The sequence below is a fragment of the Globicephala melas genome, chromosome 9 (genome assembly GCF_963455315.2).
Source record: "Globicephala melas chromosome 9, mGloMel1.2, whole genome shotgun sequence".
Lineage (NCBI taxonomy): Eukaryota > Metazoa > Chordata > Mammalia > Artiodactyla > Delphinidae > Globicephala > Globicephala melas.
The window spans coordinates 45186320-45205646 of NC_083322.1; the positions used below are offsets into that span (position 1 = coordinate 45186320).

Sequence of the window (19327 nt, forward strand, 5' to 3'; positions counted from 1 at the left end):
GAGAGGACAGCAGGGGCAGGGAGGAGAAGGCAGGCGGGCCCCAGCCTGGGTTCCCGCTCTGTCTCTGCCTCTGTTGGCTGCATGGCTGCACGCCTCACGCCTCGCACCCGACAGGCCAGCAAGCCTGCCAACCCCAGAACCAGGAGACGGTGACTTGTGGGGCTCTGACTCTCGGCCATCTCCTTTAGCCAGTGCCTCCGGCACTGGGTTGGCTGCAAGGGCCCTTCCTCAAGCAGAGCATCTAGGGCTCCAACCTCCCGTGAGGAATGCGGAAACAGGCTCGCAGCTGGGACGGGATTTGCCCAGGCCACACAGCTGCTTAGTGACAGCGCCGCACTCCCACCCTCACTTTCCGGCTCCCTTTCTGGTGTCCCTTCCCTCTCCCCTCACTTGTTACCCTCAGGGTACCACCTGGCCAGCAAAGATTCAAAACGGAGGGCAACCGCTAAGCACGCGCTGCCCTGCTAAGGAAGGATACACGGGAGCCCAGCCTTAGCGCTGGGGCAGGAGCTTCTAACTCCTTCTGCCAGGGCTGGCGCGTGCGTGAGGCCAGCCCGCAGGAATCTCCTCCATGGTACGTGGGAATGGCCGTAACAGCCCTTGCCCACCATAAACTCTGGAGGGCAGAGTTCACAGAAGTGTTTTCCCCGGAACTGTGAGAGTGATGCGCAGGTTAATAAACCCCTCCGTCAACCCCAGGATCCCTGCCCCAGAGGCAGTAAAAGAGGCCCCTCTGATGGCCGCAGAGGGGCCCTCATTGGAGGGAGATACCGAGGGGGCCTCATTGTGTTCTTGCAGAGGAAGCGAGAAAGAATTTGGAGGAAATGTCTGCTCTGAGATACTGCACCTCAGGGCCAGCGGCTGCCTAAGAAAGGCATGGCCTTCTTCAGACACATTCAAGGGCTCCCAGCGGGTTTTCAAGGGGGAGAAAAGGTCCTGCTGCCCATCTGGGGTGTGTCTCAAAACCTTCCTCAGAGCAGGAAGCCTCCTCAAAATTGGGGGAGAAATAGTGACAGGACGCTCCCTGCCCCTAGACTCAAAATCGCACAGTGGCAAAGCTTAGCGGTCATCTGGTTCCTCACTACTCAAAGTGTAGTCCAGGGACCAGCCGCATCACCCTTCCTGGAAGCCCGTTAGAAATCCAAAACCTCAGGCCCTAGCCCGGGCCCACGGAACCTCAGCCTGCTCTTCAGCAAGACTCTGCGGGACTCGCGTGCACAATCAAAGTTTAAGAAGCACCGATCTAGTCCAAATGCTTCATTCTACACGTGAGGAGACCGAGGTTCGGGGAGGGGAAGAAAGTCGCTCCAGCTCATGCCGCAAGTGGAACTGCCAACACAGCTCAGAATCCAGCCCCAGACTGTGTTCTGCACTCTGTACGCTGCTTAACTGCCCACCCCTGGGTCACAGTGCTCTCCGACAGCGCGTCAGGAAGCTCCCACGGGGAGCGCAGACACCCAGAGCAGGAGCTGGACCACCACTGGCCGTCGCTCAGCCTGAAACCTTTCTCTGGGGGGTAAGCAGCAGGCAACCTCACATCTCCTCGGGTGCCTTGGACAAACCACAGGCCCCAAGCGGGCCCTTGCACGGTGCCCAGGTATGTTTTCAGGACTGGCACAAGTGAGCCAGGACCCCTAGGACAACTGGGTCCTCAGCTGGGCCCAGCAACCAGAGAAGCTCCGCTCAGCCTGTCTGTGCTACACACGACGCCCCCAGATGCACTGAGGGTCAGATTTAACTGTGGCCCGCTGGCCGCTCAGGAGGCCTTGCCATGCAGAGAAGGGCTCAGACCGTAGTCATGTGTAGCATCTGGCTCCAGTCCCGACACTCGCTGATAGGATCTGAAACAGATCCCTTTCCTTGTGCCACCGGGTGACTGGGAGGATCGATGACAAGCAGTTGTGCTAAGGGACCCCCTGCCCTCCACGAAGCCACTTGAGGGCCCCTTTGTGAAGATGCAGAGGGGTGGGTGGTCATAAAGACCACGTGCTGTACAATCGTAGGGCGCCATGGCCGTCGTCCCCGCAGCTGGGCCTGGGGCTCCCAGCCTATGCCGGGGCTCCGGGCTGGGCAGCACCTGGCTCTGCCTCTCTTGAACCTCCTGCAGCTCCGGGCACACAGATCGGGTACAGCAAACTCCAGAAACAGAAGTTAACCTGAGTTCCCTCTCTAGGTCTCCGTGAGGAAGAAGCCCAGCAGAGGCGGAACACGAAAGCTGCTTGGGGAGTGCTGGCAGGGGCAAAGACAGACGGCAAGAGGAAGGGAAAGAAGCGCCTGACCACCCCACGCCCCACTGAGGCCCTGACCTGCGTGCAGTATCCGTGTGCTCCAATCAGGTGGCTGGTGGGGACGTCGAAGTCCTGGCGGACACTGGAGAGCAAGAAAAAAGGGCTGTTAGCACACCTCTGCCTGATTCAGGATCCGGGCAAACCTCGAGGGTGGCCAGGGCCTCCCCTCGGCTTCCAGGCGGAGGCCCCAAATCCCGGATTTGGCGGGAACCTGAGCCTCTGTGCTCTGTGCCCTCCCTGGGGCTGGAGTCCGGAGCTCACTCTGCTCTGGGCAGTGGCCTCCACTCTGGCCTGCAGAGGGCCATGGCAGACCCTCGGCAGACACCAGAGGTTCGTGATGGAAGCACGCCACAGCAGAAAGGGCGCTGGGTTTGGAATCCACGTCCTGCATTCACACTCCTACTGTCGCTTACTAAGAGTGGGGACTGGGCCATCCCCTGCCACCTCCAGTCCTCGGTCTGCAAGTCGGTTAAATGGGAGGAACGGCCTCTAACGCCTCCTGGAGTCCTGAAACAACAGCTGCCGCCACCTGGGCACAGACCCTGTACCAGGCCGAGCACAACTATTATTCCCTAAACACTGAGAGAAAAACCAAGGCTCCGAGAAGAACTGACGTGCCCAGGGCATTCAGCTCGTGGGCGATGGAGCTGGCAGGGGATCTAGCTGCCAGTCTCCGAGGCCTGTGTTCCCCCCGACCCTAGATCACCTCTGTGGCTCCACCTTCAGAATGGGGTCCCCCTAAGGGCACAAGGTGAAAAGCCCCTTTGCCAAAAGAAACCCCACCAAACTGAAAGAAAGAGATTTCTAGGGCTGTATGCTACTGGGGGGCAGAACGGTGCAGTGTCAGGTCAGCAATGGCCCCGTCACATGTGAGGCCAGCACCAGGAGGCAAGCCCCCTGCCCCCAAATCTCAAAACCATCCTACCGTCTAGAAAGCCCACCATTAGGACATTATTATTCCTTTTACCCCAAAGGAAATCCCTCGGGAGACCAAGCATTATTGTTGAACAGAGCCGTGGGACAGACGGGTAATAGGAAAGGAGCCCCCACCGCACTCAGAGGACAGCATTTCAAGGCTCCAGCCACCCAGTGAAGCAGGAATTACTTTATTTTACAGACATGGAAAGAAGCCCAGAGAGGTAAAGCCAGGGGGGTGATGTGAGGCCCGGGAGCCGGCTCACCCCACTGCTGCCCACCCAGCATGGGCTACATCTGCACCCCAAAGAGAGCACCCAGGGGTGGCCCAGAGGTAGGAAGAGGCAAGCGATCACGACGTTTGTTTTTCCTTTTAGTGGAAGAGAAGAAAAACCTGGCCTCACTTTTATGCTTTCAATCTCAATCTGCCATAAGTCCACAAACCTAAAACATGCACTCTGGTCCCAAACGAGCTTAGAAACTCAAGCTCCACGACTCCACAGCAGAAACGCTCTCTTGTGGATTTTACTAACTGTGGCCGAACAGGGACGGTTCGTGGTCCACACGAGAAGACGGGCTGGGTTGACAGTGCAGGGCCCAGCCGAGAACCACGGAGGCTGGGGGTCCTCAGGAAGGGCCTGAGGCTGGCCTTCCAGAAACGACCCAGCGGGCCTGGGAAGGGGCCAGCTGGGGGGATGGGGGACAAATGGGCGAGGCCGGCGTGTGGCTGGCACTGGCTTGGGCAGAAGAATTGATGGAAACGCTCCCTGCGGCATATATACAGGCATCTTCTGAAGGGAAGAAAATAGCCTCCGAGGGGCCCTGGGTGGACTGATAAGGATCGCTGGCCCCAAGCCACCCCGAAGCTTTCAGAAGCAGTCTGATCTTCTCACAGCCTCGTGTTCACCCAGCGGTTTTGAGCGCCTGCGTCAGCTGAGAGCAGAGGGACGGGCAGAAAGGACAATAGGAGGAAATGGTAATTGCATCCTTAGGTGCAAACACGATGGGAAATTCAGAAGTAGGCTCAGATCTTAAAAAGGAGGAACATCTGTATTTCATACTAGGGAATTCGGGAGACGCCAAGGAGCGGCTTATGGCTTAAGAGATTTACAACTTTGGCAAATCTAGATGCCCAGACCTCGATCTAGGGGAAATCCCTGGAGAGCTGAGTGTGAGGAATCCTAGAGCAAAGAAACAGTGGCTTCTGCTCTGCCCCAGAGAGGAGGCGATTCACACGGTGGGGCCATCACCAGACCAGAGTTCTAGCCCTGTCTTGCCGTGTGGCCACAGACCTCTCCTCGCTGGGGCTCAGTCTCCCCTTCTGCAACATGCGGGACTTGCACAAGGGCAGGCAGTGTCCTGGGAGCAGGGGCTGAATCCACGGAGGGGCTGCCTGAGCTCTGAGGTTCCTACTTTCTGGGCTTCTGAGCTACAAGCTGTGATGGGCCCTCCCCTGGGACTGACCATTCCAGTCTAAAGAGCAGCTTATTCCTTCCACAGTCCTCCTGGGAGCTGGACAACACTGGGCCCCGGAAGAGGTCTGCAGAGCCCGAGGACCCAGGCACCAGGCTGGGTGAGGGGGAGCCAGGGCCTGATGAAGTCTGCCCCCTGAGACTGGCCCGCACTGGGGAACACTTTAGGGCACAGGGCCTTGCCTGGATTTTAGACTGCAGGAGGCACAGAGTGCGGGGAGCCTGAGTGGACGTGCCCAGGGCGTGGAAACTTACGAGGAAGGGCTTGGCCCTGGCGGCCCTGCTGCCAGCCTCCTCAGCATTCTGGAAGCCAAGGGCCAGAACCTGGACCAATGGTCTCGGGCGACGGCCTGACCCTGACCCTGGGCGTGTCCAGTCCACCCACTGACAGAGGAAGGGGCTCTGCCCAGGATGCCAGCAAGGACGGCTTCTCCCAGCTCTGCCCGCGTCGGGAGGTCCCAGAGACACTGCGCTGCACCAAGAAACGGAACAAAGAGGACGTCAGGGCTGGCAGAGCCTCCGGGGCCCAGCATTTTGCAGACGGGAAAATGGATGGCCAGAGAAAGGACACAGCTGGCCCAGGGCTAGTGACAGGTGCCAGCCCACATTCAGGCTGAAGCCGGTCCTAGAACTCCACTGCCTCTGTCCCGCCTGCCCTCTGGCACAGGGCTCAGAGGGGCAGAGGTTCTGCCCCTGAGCGGCTCACAGCGCCCGAGCCTCGATTCTGCAGAGTCTGCGGCCTCGACGCTTTCAGCGACACTGTCCTCCCTAAAGTCTTGTGCGGTCAGCGGGCAAGAGCGGCCATCTCTGTTCTACTGATGGGGAAACTGAGGCCCATAAAGGAGAAGGGACTTGTGGTCACACAGAGTCAGGGACTGTGTCCCTGGCACCAACATCACACTGTCTGGGGTGGCCTGAAACACGTGATAGCCAACCTGGCCGGCCAGCTCTAGGCAGGTCCCTGAGCCCTGAAGCCCCAGTCCTGGTCCCCACCCTCCCCGGCTGGGACACAGCTTGTCCCTTCCCTCTGAAGCTTCCCCAACACACGACTGAACATATGAATCTGGGCATTTTGTGCAGAAGTTTCTGAATAAGAAGGAAAATATGTCCAAGTGGCCTACACATATGGCTCTGGTCTACAGCCAAAATTCACCTAAAATCAGTGTCCACAAGAGGAGGGGTCAATGGTCAGCTCAGTCCTGGACTTGGCCGAGTGACCTCGGGCAAGTCAACACCTCGCTCTCAGCCTGTGTCTTCATTTATAAAACCAGAGTCTCTGGGGACCTTCCAGGACGTGCACAAGTGTGCCTGGTCCACGACTCTGATATCTAAAACATCATGCCTAAACTAACCGGTAATTAACCGGGGAGGACCCAACCAGCCACCTCCCCTCCACCTGACCTCTAGGGCACCAGGCCCGGGGCACCACCACATTCCACTGGGTCAGCTCCTGCCTGTCCCTCCCAGGACACCCTCCCCCAGAGACTGCACCTTCCACTGCACTCCCTGCCACCTGCAGCAGCCTCCAGGAACGATCACCCATTGTTCCGTGGGACTTCTACTGACTCTCGAGGACAATATCAACAGCGAAAGGACAGCTGTGGAACAACTAAGAGAACGTGGGCTCTGACGTCAGAGAGCCTGGGATTCAAATCCAGCTGCTGCCGCTGACCGGTTGCTCCCCTCTCTGAGCCTGTTTCCCCACCTGTAAAATGGGTATGAAGACGCCTCCTTCTATTACAGATTGCTGTGAGAACTGAATGAGATGAACTAGATAAAGCATTTGACATTTGGTAAATGTAACTTCCTTTTTCCTGCGATACCAGCAACAACAACAACAACAACAAAACAATGACTGAGAGGTCATGATTCCTGCAACCTCCACTATTCGTATCACGGCCAAAAACCCAGAATAAATGGAGTCTCCGCTCCCAGCGATTGAACTGTGGCCATGAATATCTGAAAAGGATTTGGATGTGGCCAGATATCGACTGTTTTCTCAGAAACGTCGACAGGGAACGGACAATGAGTCAGAATACCTGGGTGTCAGGCCCCCTCTGCCACCTGCGTTGTGTGACCTTTGGCAAATTTCTTTCTACCTCTGAGCCTTGGGTGTGTCATCCCCTGATAGAGGCAACAATAACCACCTCAAAGAGTCGTTGCAATAAGGGCTGAGGCCATAAAAAGGCCTTGCAAACTGCAGACAGCTCCACAGGTTAGAGGGCACGGGTATTATTTCCATTCTGCAGGCACGGGCCCTAAAGAGGAAGGGGACCCAGGAAGCAGGGCAAGGAGAGTGGATGGAGAGAGAGGGACCTGCCTGGAGGAAGGAAGAGGAAGCAGAGATGCCCAAGCCCTTCCCCCACTGCCTTCCACCTCACCTCCCCCAGTCCTCTTCCACGTGCCGGCACCTTCCTTCCAACCGCGCCTCGAGGAGCCCTTCCCTGCAAAAACCCCTCTGCTAGCCTTCGCCTGCTCTACGTTCTTGCTGCCTGCCGCAACCCTTCCCACATGACGCTCAGAGCCCTGCTGTCACCTCCTCCACAAAAGGACACCTCCCTTGCCCCAGAGAGATGTGCCCCATCTCCCTGCAGACATCCCCTTCCTAAGAGCGCCCATCCCCTGCTTTTCGGGTGCCAGCCTTGCCCCTCCAGGTAGCAAGGACTTGGAGGGCCTGGGTTATGTTGTGTCCGTCTGGCCCCATGGTGCCCAGAACTGGGCCCTAACCCTGCAGGTGCACAGCAAATGGGCCCTAAATGATGTGAGCCCGCCCAAACCCAGCCCTGCGGAACGGCTTCCGGAAGCTGGGTCCCAGGCCTTGTTTGGAGGCAGGCAGAAGCAAGATTCCCACCCAAACGGCTGAGGCTGGCCTGGAACAAAAGATTCTTTCAAAAGGTTAGTGGCTTGGGTGGGATGGGCAGGGTGGGAGGGAGGCGCGCGAGGGAGGAGATATGGGGATATATGTATACTTATAGCTGATTCACTTGTTATAGAGCAGAAACTAACACACCATTGTAAAGCAATTATACTCCAATAAAGATGTTAAAAAAAAAAAAAGGTTAACGACCCCTCCCACCTCCTGAGGCCTGTCCTCTCTACCTGGGCACCTGAGCAAGCCCTTCGTGGAACAAGGAGGTACGTACAGCTCTGGGGTGAGTGGACAGGGGTGCTAGATGCGCCGAGCATCAGGAGACCCTCCCGGCTCTGCCACTAACCCCGGCGTGGCCTGGGCTTGGTCGCCCTTCTCTGCATCCAGCCCTCCGGCTCTGTCTATGCGCAGACCCGCTGCCCTCAGCCACGCCCCACTGGCACTCACGGGCCGTGACTTGCCACCTCCACAGCCTGGGACCAGACTATGCCGGCTGAAATGAGGTGGACAAGCGTCAGTTTGGTCTGGGACTCCCTGGGGCCCTGTTTCCCATTCTCCCTCTAAGTGGGCAGACACAGCTGACCAGCGCCTGTCACTCCTCCCCTAGCCCGGGATGGGAGATGCAGGCACAGGAGACTCGGGTGATGGTGTCAGCCGTGCGCCAACCTGCCCTTAATTCTCAGAACCTTGGTCTCCACGGCTGCAGAATGGGATGATGGTCCCGGGCCTATGGGCCTGTCCCTTGGGTTGCTGGCAGCCCCCAAACCCTGGGGTGCGCTGTTCCAGGCCAGCCTCAGCTGCCTGGGCAGGACACTTGCTTCTGCCTGCCTTCAAACACAGCCTGGGACCCAGCTTCTGGAGGCCGTTCCACAGGCCTGGGTATGGGCAGGCTCACACCATTAGGGGCCCGTTTGCTGTGCACCCGCTGGGGCCCAGGGTCCCTTCCTCTCTCCTCCGCCTCCAGATGAGGCTGGGCCTCCAGCAACTGCCTTCCTCGGGTTGGGGGAGCCAGCTGGAGAGCTATAGGATGGAGCTCCGCTCACTGCACAGGAGCTGGGGGCCCCCAGAAAAGGAACCTGGGCGAGGAAGGAAGGTCAGTCGAAGGAAGTGGGGTCTGGGTGGAGCATCTGCTGCTTCTGATGACAAAGGTACCAGCAAGCCCTTTGGGTCTGCCTCCCACCCACCACCACGGCCTCCTCAGACAAGTCTGCTGAAAGCGCTCACTAGCACGGCCTCCACCAGAATCCGAGTCCAGGTTACAGGCGACTTGGAGTTCATTGAGAAAGTTCCTCTCCTCCTGTCTTCCGGCTATAGTCCAAAGAACCTGGCATGTCGGAAGGGAGGGCCATTTACCATCCTGCCCGGTCTCCCGCATCCCACCTGGAAGACCCAGGGGAGAAAGGCCAGGCACCGTTCAGGGCTACAAAGCAGTTGTTGTCCGTATCGAGCCAGGGTACCCGGCCTGGGCAGTTCCGTGTGCACCTCCTATCCTGGGCTGGGGGAGTTTAGGGGGTGCGACAGGAGGGTGGAGGAGAACGCTGACACGTCTCCTGTCTTCTCCTTCCCCCAGCACAGCACAGCTAGGGCCACCAAAAGCCTGGGCTTCTCAACCTGAACAGCCCCCTGCTCGCACCCTTACGCTGCCATCCACCGGCCCGCCCAGCCTCCCTGAGGTGCGCTGGGAGCTTCGTCACTGCTTCTCTCCGCTTCTGAGTGGCCTGCAGGGCCTCCGTCAGGCCCAGACCTGACTCACCCCCGAGTTCAGGCCTGCTCTCGGCTCCCTGATACGTCTCGTACCTCCAGTTCCTGACTACACAGCCCGGCCCTTCCCCAGCCAGTGTGGTAGGTCCCTGGGGGTTTTGACCACCTTCCGGGGGAGCCCCTGAGTCTCACCTGCCCCACAATGGCTGTGGCCTGGGCCTGGCCACCGTGAGGCATCAGGAACAGCGGCAGCCCGAGAAAAGGGTCCCTGGAGCCCGCCGTGCGGGAGGGCCCCCCGAGAACACGACAGAGACAGAGCAAAGAAGAGAGAAGAGACAGAATGGGGGACACCAAGTCCCAAAGACTGTCTGCGTTCCCGGACCCAGCCACTCCCAAAGCCCCGGGCTTTTGATATGAATCAATTAATTGCATTGTTTTCTGCTTACACCGGCTAAGAACTGTGCTTCCGTCACTTGCCTTCGCCTGACCGCCACTCACGGCTGGCTTTCAGTTCAAGGCTGTTTCACTGTGTTGTTGTTTTCCCCCTGCTGGAGAAGGTTACAAAGAACACAGAGCCACGTGGTGCGGAGGCTTCTCCAAGCCCCCAGTACCTGGCCCGTGCTGCTCAAAAATCACTTCGGCAAATGACAAAGTACCGCCTATTTTGGACTTTCAAGATTGCCCTTGGGCATCCAGAGTCGCCACTGTAATGAATGCCAAAGGTCTACTGAACGAAAAGGTTTTCTTCACGAGCGGTCTCCTCTCACCGCCCAGGCCTAAGTCACCCGGGGTGGCGGTGGGGGGCAGCGCCCGAGCCCTCCCCTGTGCCGAGGGGCTGGCCCACCCCTGCACTGCGCTGTGCAGGGCTGGCTCGGAGCTGGCCTTGACCCCAGATACTTGGGCATCCTTGGGGCTTGTGAGAATGCGCTGGGGAAAGTTCTGGGCCATGCGGTTTGGAAAGCAGGGGAACTAGGAGGACATGAAAGCCTGTATGAGATTTACCGTAAGCAATTCGAGATCTTAGGAAGGAAAATAGATGGCTTGCAACCAAGCAGAAAATAAGGAAACCTTCTCAAGCCTTTGCACCCAGCCTGGGGCGAGCAAAACTCGAAGGCCAGCTTCGCCACTGTTCTTTCAGCCTCTGAGGGTGAAGTGGCCAGGCTGCACCCTGCTGCATTTGTGTCTGCCCATGGCGCCCTCACCCTGGCTCCACCCAGGGCTGGGGGACAGCCCGTGGACAGGAGGCAAGGACTCTGTTGTGACAGCTGCCCCTGGGCCTCAGGCATGAGTCTCAGAGCCTTGCTAGGAGGGAGGGACGGCCATGCGCTCAGTCAGACTCACGCTCACGCACACACACAATCAAGTCACCCTTCGCACGATCTCAGACACAACCACCAAACCCCACATCATCTCGCACCCAGCCCCTCAGACTCACCCATCTCCCGTCCACACACGCCTGCCACAAACGCACACATACTCACACCGTGTTCGGCTGCGTTTCCCAGCCCCTCCTCCCCCAGCTCCGCTTCTCCTGGCCGGACAGCATGTGATTTGAGAGACTTGCTCTCTTTTTTGGGCTACCAGGTCATGTGTTCGACGGCCCAAAGTAGCACAGGATCACCCTGAAATGGTATCAAAGGGTTCAGCAAAGCTAAAACTGGACCCCAGAGCAGGAAGGCCCTTGGGATCGCCTGGTCCTGTGGTTTTTAAGCTGTGTTTGCGGAACTGGGGCTTCCCCCTAAGAGCGGTCTCCTGGCACCAGGGAGGACCCATCACCCATTGCAGGACATCCCTGTGGCCATGTCTCCACCACGAGGCACCAAGCCAAGACTGAGGGCAAGACAGGACAGCACGGGGCACAAGAGGCTCCTGAGAACAGCTGGGAGAGGGTGGGACCAGCAGAGGCCAGCATCCGAGGCCTGCCACCCGCCCAGAGCCCTGCCAAGCACACGACATGTATTTCTTCATTTAATCTTGTGAGGCAGGAATTATCATCCTCATTTTACAGAGTAAGAAACTCAAGCTCAAAGGAGTTTGGAGTCAGGCCTGAAACCAAGTCTGTTTTACTCCCAAGTTCAGGTCCTTAAACAGCAAGCCCAGAGAACCCCGTCTGGGACCAGGCTGCCTGGGTTGAGCTGTGTGACTTTGGGGCAAGTCACTCGCCTCTCAGAGCCTCGCTTCCTCACCTGAAAGACAGAGATGGTGATGGTGATCGCACTAGTGACCCTTAACGGGGTTGCCGCGGGGATTATATGCGTCTCGGGTAAAATGCTACAGCAAAGGCTCTGGCACACAGGAAGCTTACTAGATGCTGGTTGCTCTCCTTCTTACTGCCGATGAGAATGTTCTCTATGCTGTCTTCTTAGAAGAAGGGAAAGGGAGGCCACAGGAGTAAGACAACTCCCACCAAAGCACTGCCGGGGCCAACGCTAAAGAAGGTCTCTGTGCAGGTCCTCCTGGGAGCAGGGGCCAGGCTGCCCATAGCTGCCCTGGGAGGCGTCGGAACCACTGGCCTCCAGGACCCAGGGAAGGTCCTCGGGGGCCCTAAGCAGGAGAGACTGTCTTTATATACTCTCTCTGGGGACAAGGGGAAGGAGGGGACACCCACAGTGTTGTGTGTGTCTGTGTGTGTATCCATGTGTCTCTGTGTATATCTGTGTATGTCTGTTTCTGTGTCTATGTATGTCTCTTTGTGCCCATGTCCGTCTGTGTGTATCTGTGTGTCTCTGTGTGCGTGTGTGTCTGTGACTGGTGGAGGGGGAGGGGCACGGCAGCACTGTGCTGTGCCCAGGCCCATGGGCACGAAGCTGTGCAGGTCCAGCGAGGTAGCCTCCCCGACACAGATGCCCCACAGGTGCCACGACCTAGGCAGGGACTGACCCCTGCGTGGCTTGGTTGGACAGGGCCGGGAGGCGGCAGAAACAGCCCCAGTGCTCCAGCTCTGGACAACGTGAAGCACAGCCTGGACGTGGGGCCCCGGAGGCCCCTCAGGTGGGCAGGGCTGCCAGAGCAGCTCCCTAAGGAGTGTGCATGTGAACAGGGTGCCCGGCCCCTGACGAGCCCCGTGGCACCCAGAGCAGAGACACTGAGCACAGAGACCTTGACCCTCAGAGCCAAGGAGCCCCCATACAGATGGGGAAACTGAGGCCAAGAGGACTGCAAAAGGGCCTGGCCCTCCTGAGAGCTCAGCTTCCCCTCAGGGAGCTCAAGGGGCTCACCCACACGCCCGTCAGCCCAGGGATTAGCAAACCCAGGCCTGGGGAGAAGGCAGGGCGGCTTACGGTCGCCGTGCACGTGAGCCCGGCCAGGAATGAATCATATCATTATGGCAGGATTAGAAGGAAAATGCCATTAGAAAGTGCACACACATGCATTTAATAAGGTCAGGAACAGCGAGCAGCAGGCAGGCTAGCAGCACGAGGCTGCAGAGCCCCTGCCCTCCTCCTCCCAGCCGCACCAGAGGCCACGGGGAACTCGGACAGGGCCCGCCCAGGACCGGGAGTGGGGGGCGAGCGTCTCCTTCTGCCGCGCCTCCCCAGCCTGGGCTCCCCATGGCTACTCTTTCTGCCTCCCCAGTTCCCAGGGCCCGCCTGCTCAGAGCTGTTCCCAAATCTTCCCCAACACCACGCACCCCTGCAAAGTGCAAATTTATTCCCCCGGTCTCCATGCCCTCTGGGGTCCGCGCTCTGCTGGGAAGTGGATGGGGCAATCGATTGTACTTTACAAACCTGTTAATGTGCTGTTAATCTGCTACCCTCCCTAGTGACATAATGCCCAGGTGACAAGTACAGAAAAGAGGCCGAGAAAGCTCCCAGGAAATGAGGGTGATAGCGGAACTCCAGTTCTCGGGCAGCCCGGGAGGCCGCGTTTGATAAGGAAGCATGGAGTCCGAGCCGGGGACCCAGACTCCCTGCTCCGCCGGCCTCCAAAGCCCCACGGCACACTCAGCCCCTCAGGGTTGGCCCCACACACGGACCTGGAAGCCTTCGGGACTGCCTTGGCCTACAGCAAGTTCACGGGGCCCTCAGTCATCTCCCAGTTCTTATGTCCCCGCACACGTCTCAGGGGAGTCCACGTGTGTGCTCAAGTACGCGCCCACTGCAGTGCCGCTGGGACACCAGGGAGGCTGTAAGCTCTCTGGGGGGTCTTTTGGATCCAGACCCCATGCACTCCCCAGCACACGTGGGGAGACGGAGAAGAAGGTAGCACTGAACACACGTGTACAAAGAATGTAACTGTTCTCTCTCTCCTGTCCAGCCAGCTGCCCCTAGCCCACTGCTTCATTCAACCATGCTCACGACGCGCCCACCGCGTGCCCAGCTCTGCCCTGCGCTCTGGGGAGGCAGCAGCGAACCACACAGACAAGCCCGGCTCCTGGAAATGAACGAGGAAGATACTCACAGCTCTGTGGACCTGGACAGGATGGCCGACAGGGTGAGCAGGACACATCCATAGGGGCCTGCTTCAAACTGGGAAGAGGAGAGAGGAATGAGAACCCAGCAAGTGTGTGCACCTCCCTCCTGTCACTTCCTTGGGGACCACGACCCAGGGAGCAGCCTGACCCCGAGCCAGCTGCTTCCAGCCAGGTCCCAGAGGTCGCCAGGTAGCCCCATGGCCGATCCCATGCAGGTCTCACTAACCAGACTCCCTAAGGGGTGAGGGGCACACCAGCCCGAGTGACAATGGAGCAGATGCAGTGCCCGCCGAGGAGCACCCCACGACCTCCGAGCCCCAGAAGCTCACGGACAGCAGTGGCCTGGGGCAGCCTCCACTACCGTGCAAGCGTCTGCTTCTCATTATCACATTTAAAACTATCCCGGGCCTGTGCTATAAATACTGTTATTACTGCCCTCTGCCATGTGAGGAAACTGGGGCTCAGAAATTGAGTGACTGGCCCAAGGTCACACAACTTGCAAGCAGCCCAATGGGTATCCAGGGGACTCCATCTGATTCCAAATCCCTAACTCCTCAGGGATCCTAAGAACTGCACTGGGCAGAGAGTAGCAGAGAGCAGGTTGGAGGAGATCGGGTGGGGCGGTGCCAGTGAGGTGAGCATGGCAAGTGCAAGAGCAGATCCCATCATTTCAAATTTTTTTGTTCATTGTGGATTGTTTGAGATTAATTTTAATAGTTTTAAACTACTGCACTAAAATATTATTTATGCTGATTACTGAGGTTTGGGGGACCCCTTTGAATTTGGGGAGCGCCTCACTCGTCTTCCCATCTTCCCCTAGTCTTGACCCTGGTTTGGAGCCCAGAACCTGGGGGCCTGGCTGCCTGGGTTTACATCCCGGCTTTGCCACTCCTAGCTATGTGACCACGGGGACATTTCTTAACTTCTCTGTCCCATCTCCTCACCTGTAAAACAAAGACAATAAAAATAGGACCCATCCTCATGAGGTTGTTGTGAAGATTAAGTGAGATCATCCTTGTAAAGCACTTCAAACAGGGCCTGACACCTGTGTTAGCTGTTAGTATGATGCTGGGTCCTCACTGCCCATGTGTCCAGTGAGCCCAGCAGGCCACGGATTAATGGGATGGACTATGTCATTTCTGCTTCCTGAAGGAACACCGTCTCCCGACTGCAAATGAGTGTGAAGGCCTTACTCATCCCACTATGGGACAACAATTCCACTTTTGGAATTGGTAATGAAGATGCTGCCTGTTACAATAGTCAGTGTTCCTTATGGGGTGATCAGTTTCTTTTTGAATTTAAAACTAAAAAAGAAAGCTTACTTTCCTGGAACAATGAGAATCATATAACTTATCATACTGCCATTTTGCCTTGGCTGCCAGGAAGCTCAGAGCCAAATATGATGTTCAAACTACTCAAACTATTTTAGCTCAAACTTCTGATAAAATTATCTTTTCTTTTCCTCAAAATATAGACTTTATCAAGGGAAGACAAATACTGTATGTTATCACTTATATGTGGAATCTAAAAAATAAAACAAATGAATTAATACAACAAAAGAGAAACAGACTCACAGATATAGAGAACAAATCAGTGGTTACCAGTGGGGAGAGGGAAAGGGGGAGGGGCAGGATAGGGGTAGGGATTAAGAGGCACAAACTATTATGTATAAAATAAATAAGCAACACGGACATATTATACAGCACAGGGAAATACAGTCATTATTTTATAATAACTTTAAATGGAGTATAATCTATAAAAATATTGAATCACTACGTTGTACACCTGCAACTAATATAATATTGTAAATGAACTATATATACTTCAATTTAAAATATAGATTTATATTTTCTAAGTATTATATATGTATATAGTCTTTATTTTCACCCAATAATTCAATTCGTCAGTCATTCAAGAAAAAACAATTACTGCCTGACCTTTTTGTGCCAAGAGGATGCTCCCTGCTAAAGCTATACCTGCGAACAAGGTGGACACGGATCTGCCCTCATGAGAAGTAACTCAGGAAAGAGAGAATAATAAGCAACTTGAAAAAAGTGGGGAAGGGGCTCTGCACCGATGGGAAAAACAAGGTTCCCTGGAAACACACAGGAAGGGCCTTCAATGCAGACTTAGGGCTTAGGGAAGGAGGGAGCGTCAAGGAAGGCTTTCCGGAGGAAGTGATGTCTAGACAGAAGCCCAAGGGACAAGGAGGAATCAGAAAAGGGAACGTTGTTCCAGGTGGGAGGAGAAGTACATGCAAAGGCCCAGAGGCAAGAGAGCAAAGGTTTACCATGGCTGGAGCACAGAAAAAACCCCAAGGACATCATTTTTTTTAATAATTACCTTTAAATCTTTTTTTGAAAGCAGAAATGGAATGAATGAATCAACAATAATCTTAAATCAATGTCACCTTAATTCTGTGATCTCAGGCCAGTCACTTCACTTCTGTTGTCCTCAGTTTCCCATTTGCAAAATGAGGATAACAAATACCTCCCTTGCATGTTTCCTTAGGTTACGCTGCACGTCCTATGAGGCCAGGTCGGTGGAAGTGCTCTGACAACTGCAAAGAGGAATGCTGATGTCCCTGCGCAGGGGGACAGAGGCCTGGGAGGACTCGGGCCACCAGTGCCCTTGTCACAGCTCTACTACAGTCTTGTCTGTTGCCTCAAGGAGTGACAGAGCTCTCTCAGTCGCAGTTTCCCCTTCTGAAATGCCTACCTACTTCTGCCCTGGACTTGCACATTGTCCTGGGGAGGCCACGGCGCTTCCTGGGTCTGTCTCCCCCACTGCCGTGCCTTCCTACTCGCGGGACTGCAACGAAGTAAGGAACACAGGCTCCCGCTGTAAGCCAGGAGTCTGTGTAAACGTGGAGAACTATTATTATACGCAGGCCAGCATTTTCCACAGTCCTTGGGACACATCCAAGGGGACCTCATCCTGAGCCGTGGATATGCCCCTGCGTGTGGACAGGTTAGGTGAGACTGCGGAGGGCAGGGACATGATCCCCGCCTGCGGCCTCTGGCCCTTGCCGGATGGAACACGACTGAATGGCACCAATATCCCATTTTGTTTTTAAAACATTTATTATTATAAAATGATCTCCTCAAATTCCAGCTGCCAAGCCATGGAAGGCCACAGGGCGGAGGAGAGCCCAGGCAGGCAACCGGGCCAGAACCCACCAGCAGGGTCTGGAAAAATGTCTGGTACCGCTTGGGAAGAAGGGGTCATTCCACCGAGCTGCTCTGGCCCAGGAGAGACCTGAGTCCACCAGGAACCCCAGTGGGAGGCAGGGGCGGGCGCATCCCCCGGTTCGCAGGGCGCGGCAGCCAGACATCTCACCAGGAGGGTGAGCGGTAATGAAAACACAGCAAGGAGGCTGTTTATTTTGGGCAGACGTGGTGCAGTGTTCATTTCCAGGCCTGGCACGAGGAAGCCCTCCTCGGCCCAGACCGTGAAAAATGAATTTGGTGAGGGTAGTGCTGAGGCAGGTCAACTGCTTCCAGCACAAACAGAATTTCAACTGCAGGGGGAAAACAACACCTTCCAGAGCGAGGGCCAAATGGTGACCGCTCGTACCCAGGGATCAAGGCCAGGAGAGGGGGGGGAATTGCTCTGAGCCCAGAGGTGTGGCAGGAAGTAGGCGGCTCCCGCCCCTGGCAAGGGTCCCACTCTCAGAACCTCTTTCACACTCACTGTCTTGCTCGGGCTTCACCGAAAACCTGGGGGTACAGGCCAAGGGAGGAGGGAGACCCCATCTATAGACAAGGATGCAGACGATTTTGGTGCTGAAGGGCCACCCCAGGGCCTCAGGGGCAATGATGGGGCCTCAGATCCTGGGGTCACGTGAGCAATCACCCCAGGGCCCCTCCTTTGCCCCACAGGGCTTCCCTCCTCCAGCTCTGCGTCACCTGACAGTGTGAACACAGGTGCCCCTGGTCCTGGCCTCCCTGAATGCACACTGATGCTGCCAGGATTTGCTCGTCTCTCGGAGGCATTGCTGCATTCTCACACTGCTCTGGTATGTTTAATAAAAGGTGTCCTTTCTGCTTATTTAAATTGCCTGGTCCTTAATTTGGAAGACATTCTTTGCCATGCATTTAAGGTTCTTCTTTAAGAATCACAGTTGGGCAGTAAAGAGCTGGAAGTTGCCCGCTAACTAACTGCTCCATCTTCCACTTTCCAGATGAGGCCACTGAAGCCCAGTGACTATCCTGAGGCCACTTGTGACCAAGGAATAAGGCAAAGGAGGTCCCGGGGCCTCTGCTCCAGGCACCCCATGGCCCTGAGCCGGTGGTGAGCACGCTGCATCTATAGACTGCCCACCGGGTTATGCTCATGAAGAACCAGAGAAAGCCAGGGAACAAGTGACAGCCAGCCCAGGACTCCCAGCGCCAAGGCCAGGACCCCTCCTACATCAGAGCCCCTCCCATGCACCTGCGGGACAGGCTGGCGCAGAAAGGCTGCTTCTCTCTGCCATGCTTCCCTCCCATCTCTACCTGTCTACAACTAACCCATCTCAAGGTTACCTTACATGATCATCACCATGGTGATGAAACACCCACAACGAAAGCTAACGACCCCCGAGAACACGGAGCAGGACACGGTGGCTCCAGGCAAGCGCTTTGCACAGCGCTCTGAGGCAGGCACCGTTGTGATCAGCCACGTGGTACACAGGAGGAAACTGAGGCACAGGGGGTCCAGTAAGTTGCCCAAGGTCACAGAGCTACTAAGGGGTGTAACCTAGATGCAAACACCCGCTGATGCTGATGGCTCCAGAGACAATGCTCTTCACCCACCCCCGGAGCATTCAATGACCTCCTCCACAAAGCCCCGAGGCTACAGCCCAACTCTGAATTCCCTCAGCCCTCTGATGGGCTGCTCCCAGGCCCTGGCTGGGTTCCACCCCATCTCACAGCCTGGAGCAGGTGCACGGCTCTCCTCCAGTAGACAGGATGCTCCAGAGGCCCCTCCGGGCCCAGCCCTGCCTCCCGGGACACCAAGCAAGGTCCTCTACTATCAGGATCTCCATGAGCGGTGCTCAGACCTCCAGCCCAGCCCAGGAACCCATGTCCTGGTCACCTCCCCAGACGGTGCTGAGCCCCACTCGCTGACGAAGTGTTCTTTACCTGCAGAGGTAGCTGCTTGCCCTCGGACAGAAAGAAAGCTCTCATAACCACAGTCCGATAGCTGCTCCCCTTCAGCCTGACCCCGCTCCATCCCTGCTTCCGCAGCCCCCGCTGCAGCGGCTCCCTTTACCTGTAGCCATGGCCAGCCCTCCAGGAAATCATGGCAGAGGTCAGACCCTCTGCCCCCGAGCCCACTCTTCTCCAGCCAATATCGCCCCACTACCCCAGGGTGGGGATGAACGGAGAACAGCCCCAGGTCACCAGCACGTCTCCCACAGAGAAAGCAGAAGCTTAGCAATGCACAGCCCACCAACTAAACCACTGTTCATACCTGATGGACGCTCTGTTGAAGAAAAGTCACCAGCTCCTCGTAGCAGGTCAGACTGTGGAGTGTGAGCTGGGAAGCACAAACACACAGGGTGAGCTGCCCAAGCCCGGGGGACAGTCCCCCGTGCTGGATTCGTTTCTGTGGCCCTAACTTCAGCAGCTGCAAGACCCCACTGGGGAATGTCCCTGCACTCAGAGAGCGGCGACCTCGGGAG

General features: G+C 56.6%; 1 protein-coding gene across 5 annotated transcripts in view; it reads right to left on the reverse strand.

Annotated features, from left to right (window-relative positions):
- The window catches only part of MINDY4 (MINDY lysine 48 deubiquitinase 4), a 114908-nt gene that overhangs the window by 20482 nt on the left and 75099 nt on the right, over positions 1-19327 (reverse strand). For 4 of the 5 annotated variants that reach the window (XM_060305453.1, XM_060305452.1, XM_060305454.1 and 1 more), the window contains 3 exons: positions 19117-19182; positions 13647-13714; positions 2307-2370 (listed from right to left, as the gene is read on the reverse strand). In XM_060305453.1, coding sequence (XP_060161436.1) covers positions 2307-2370; positions 13647-13714; positions 19117-19182 — 198 coding nt within the window. Of the gene's footprint in view, positions 1-2306; positions 2371-13646; positions 13715-19116; positions 19183-19327 lie in introns of those variants that run through there. The other variant, XR_009565289.1, reaches the window with a different exon arrangement.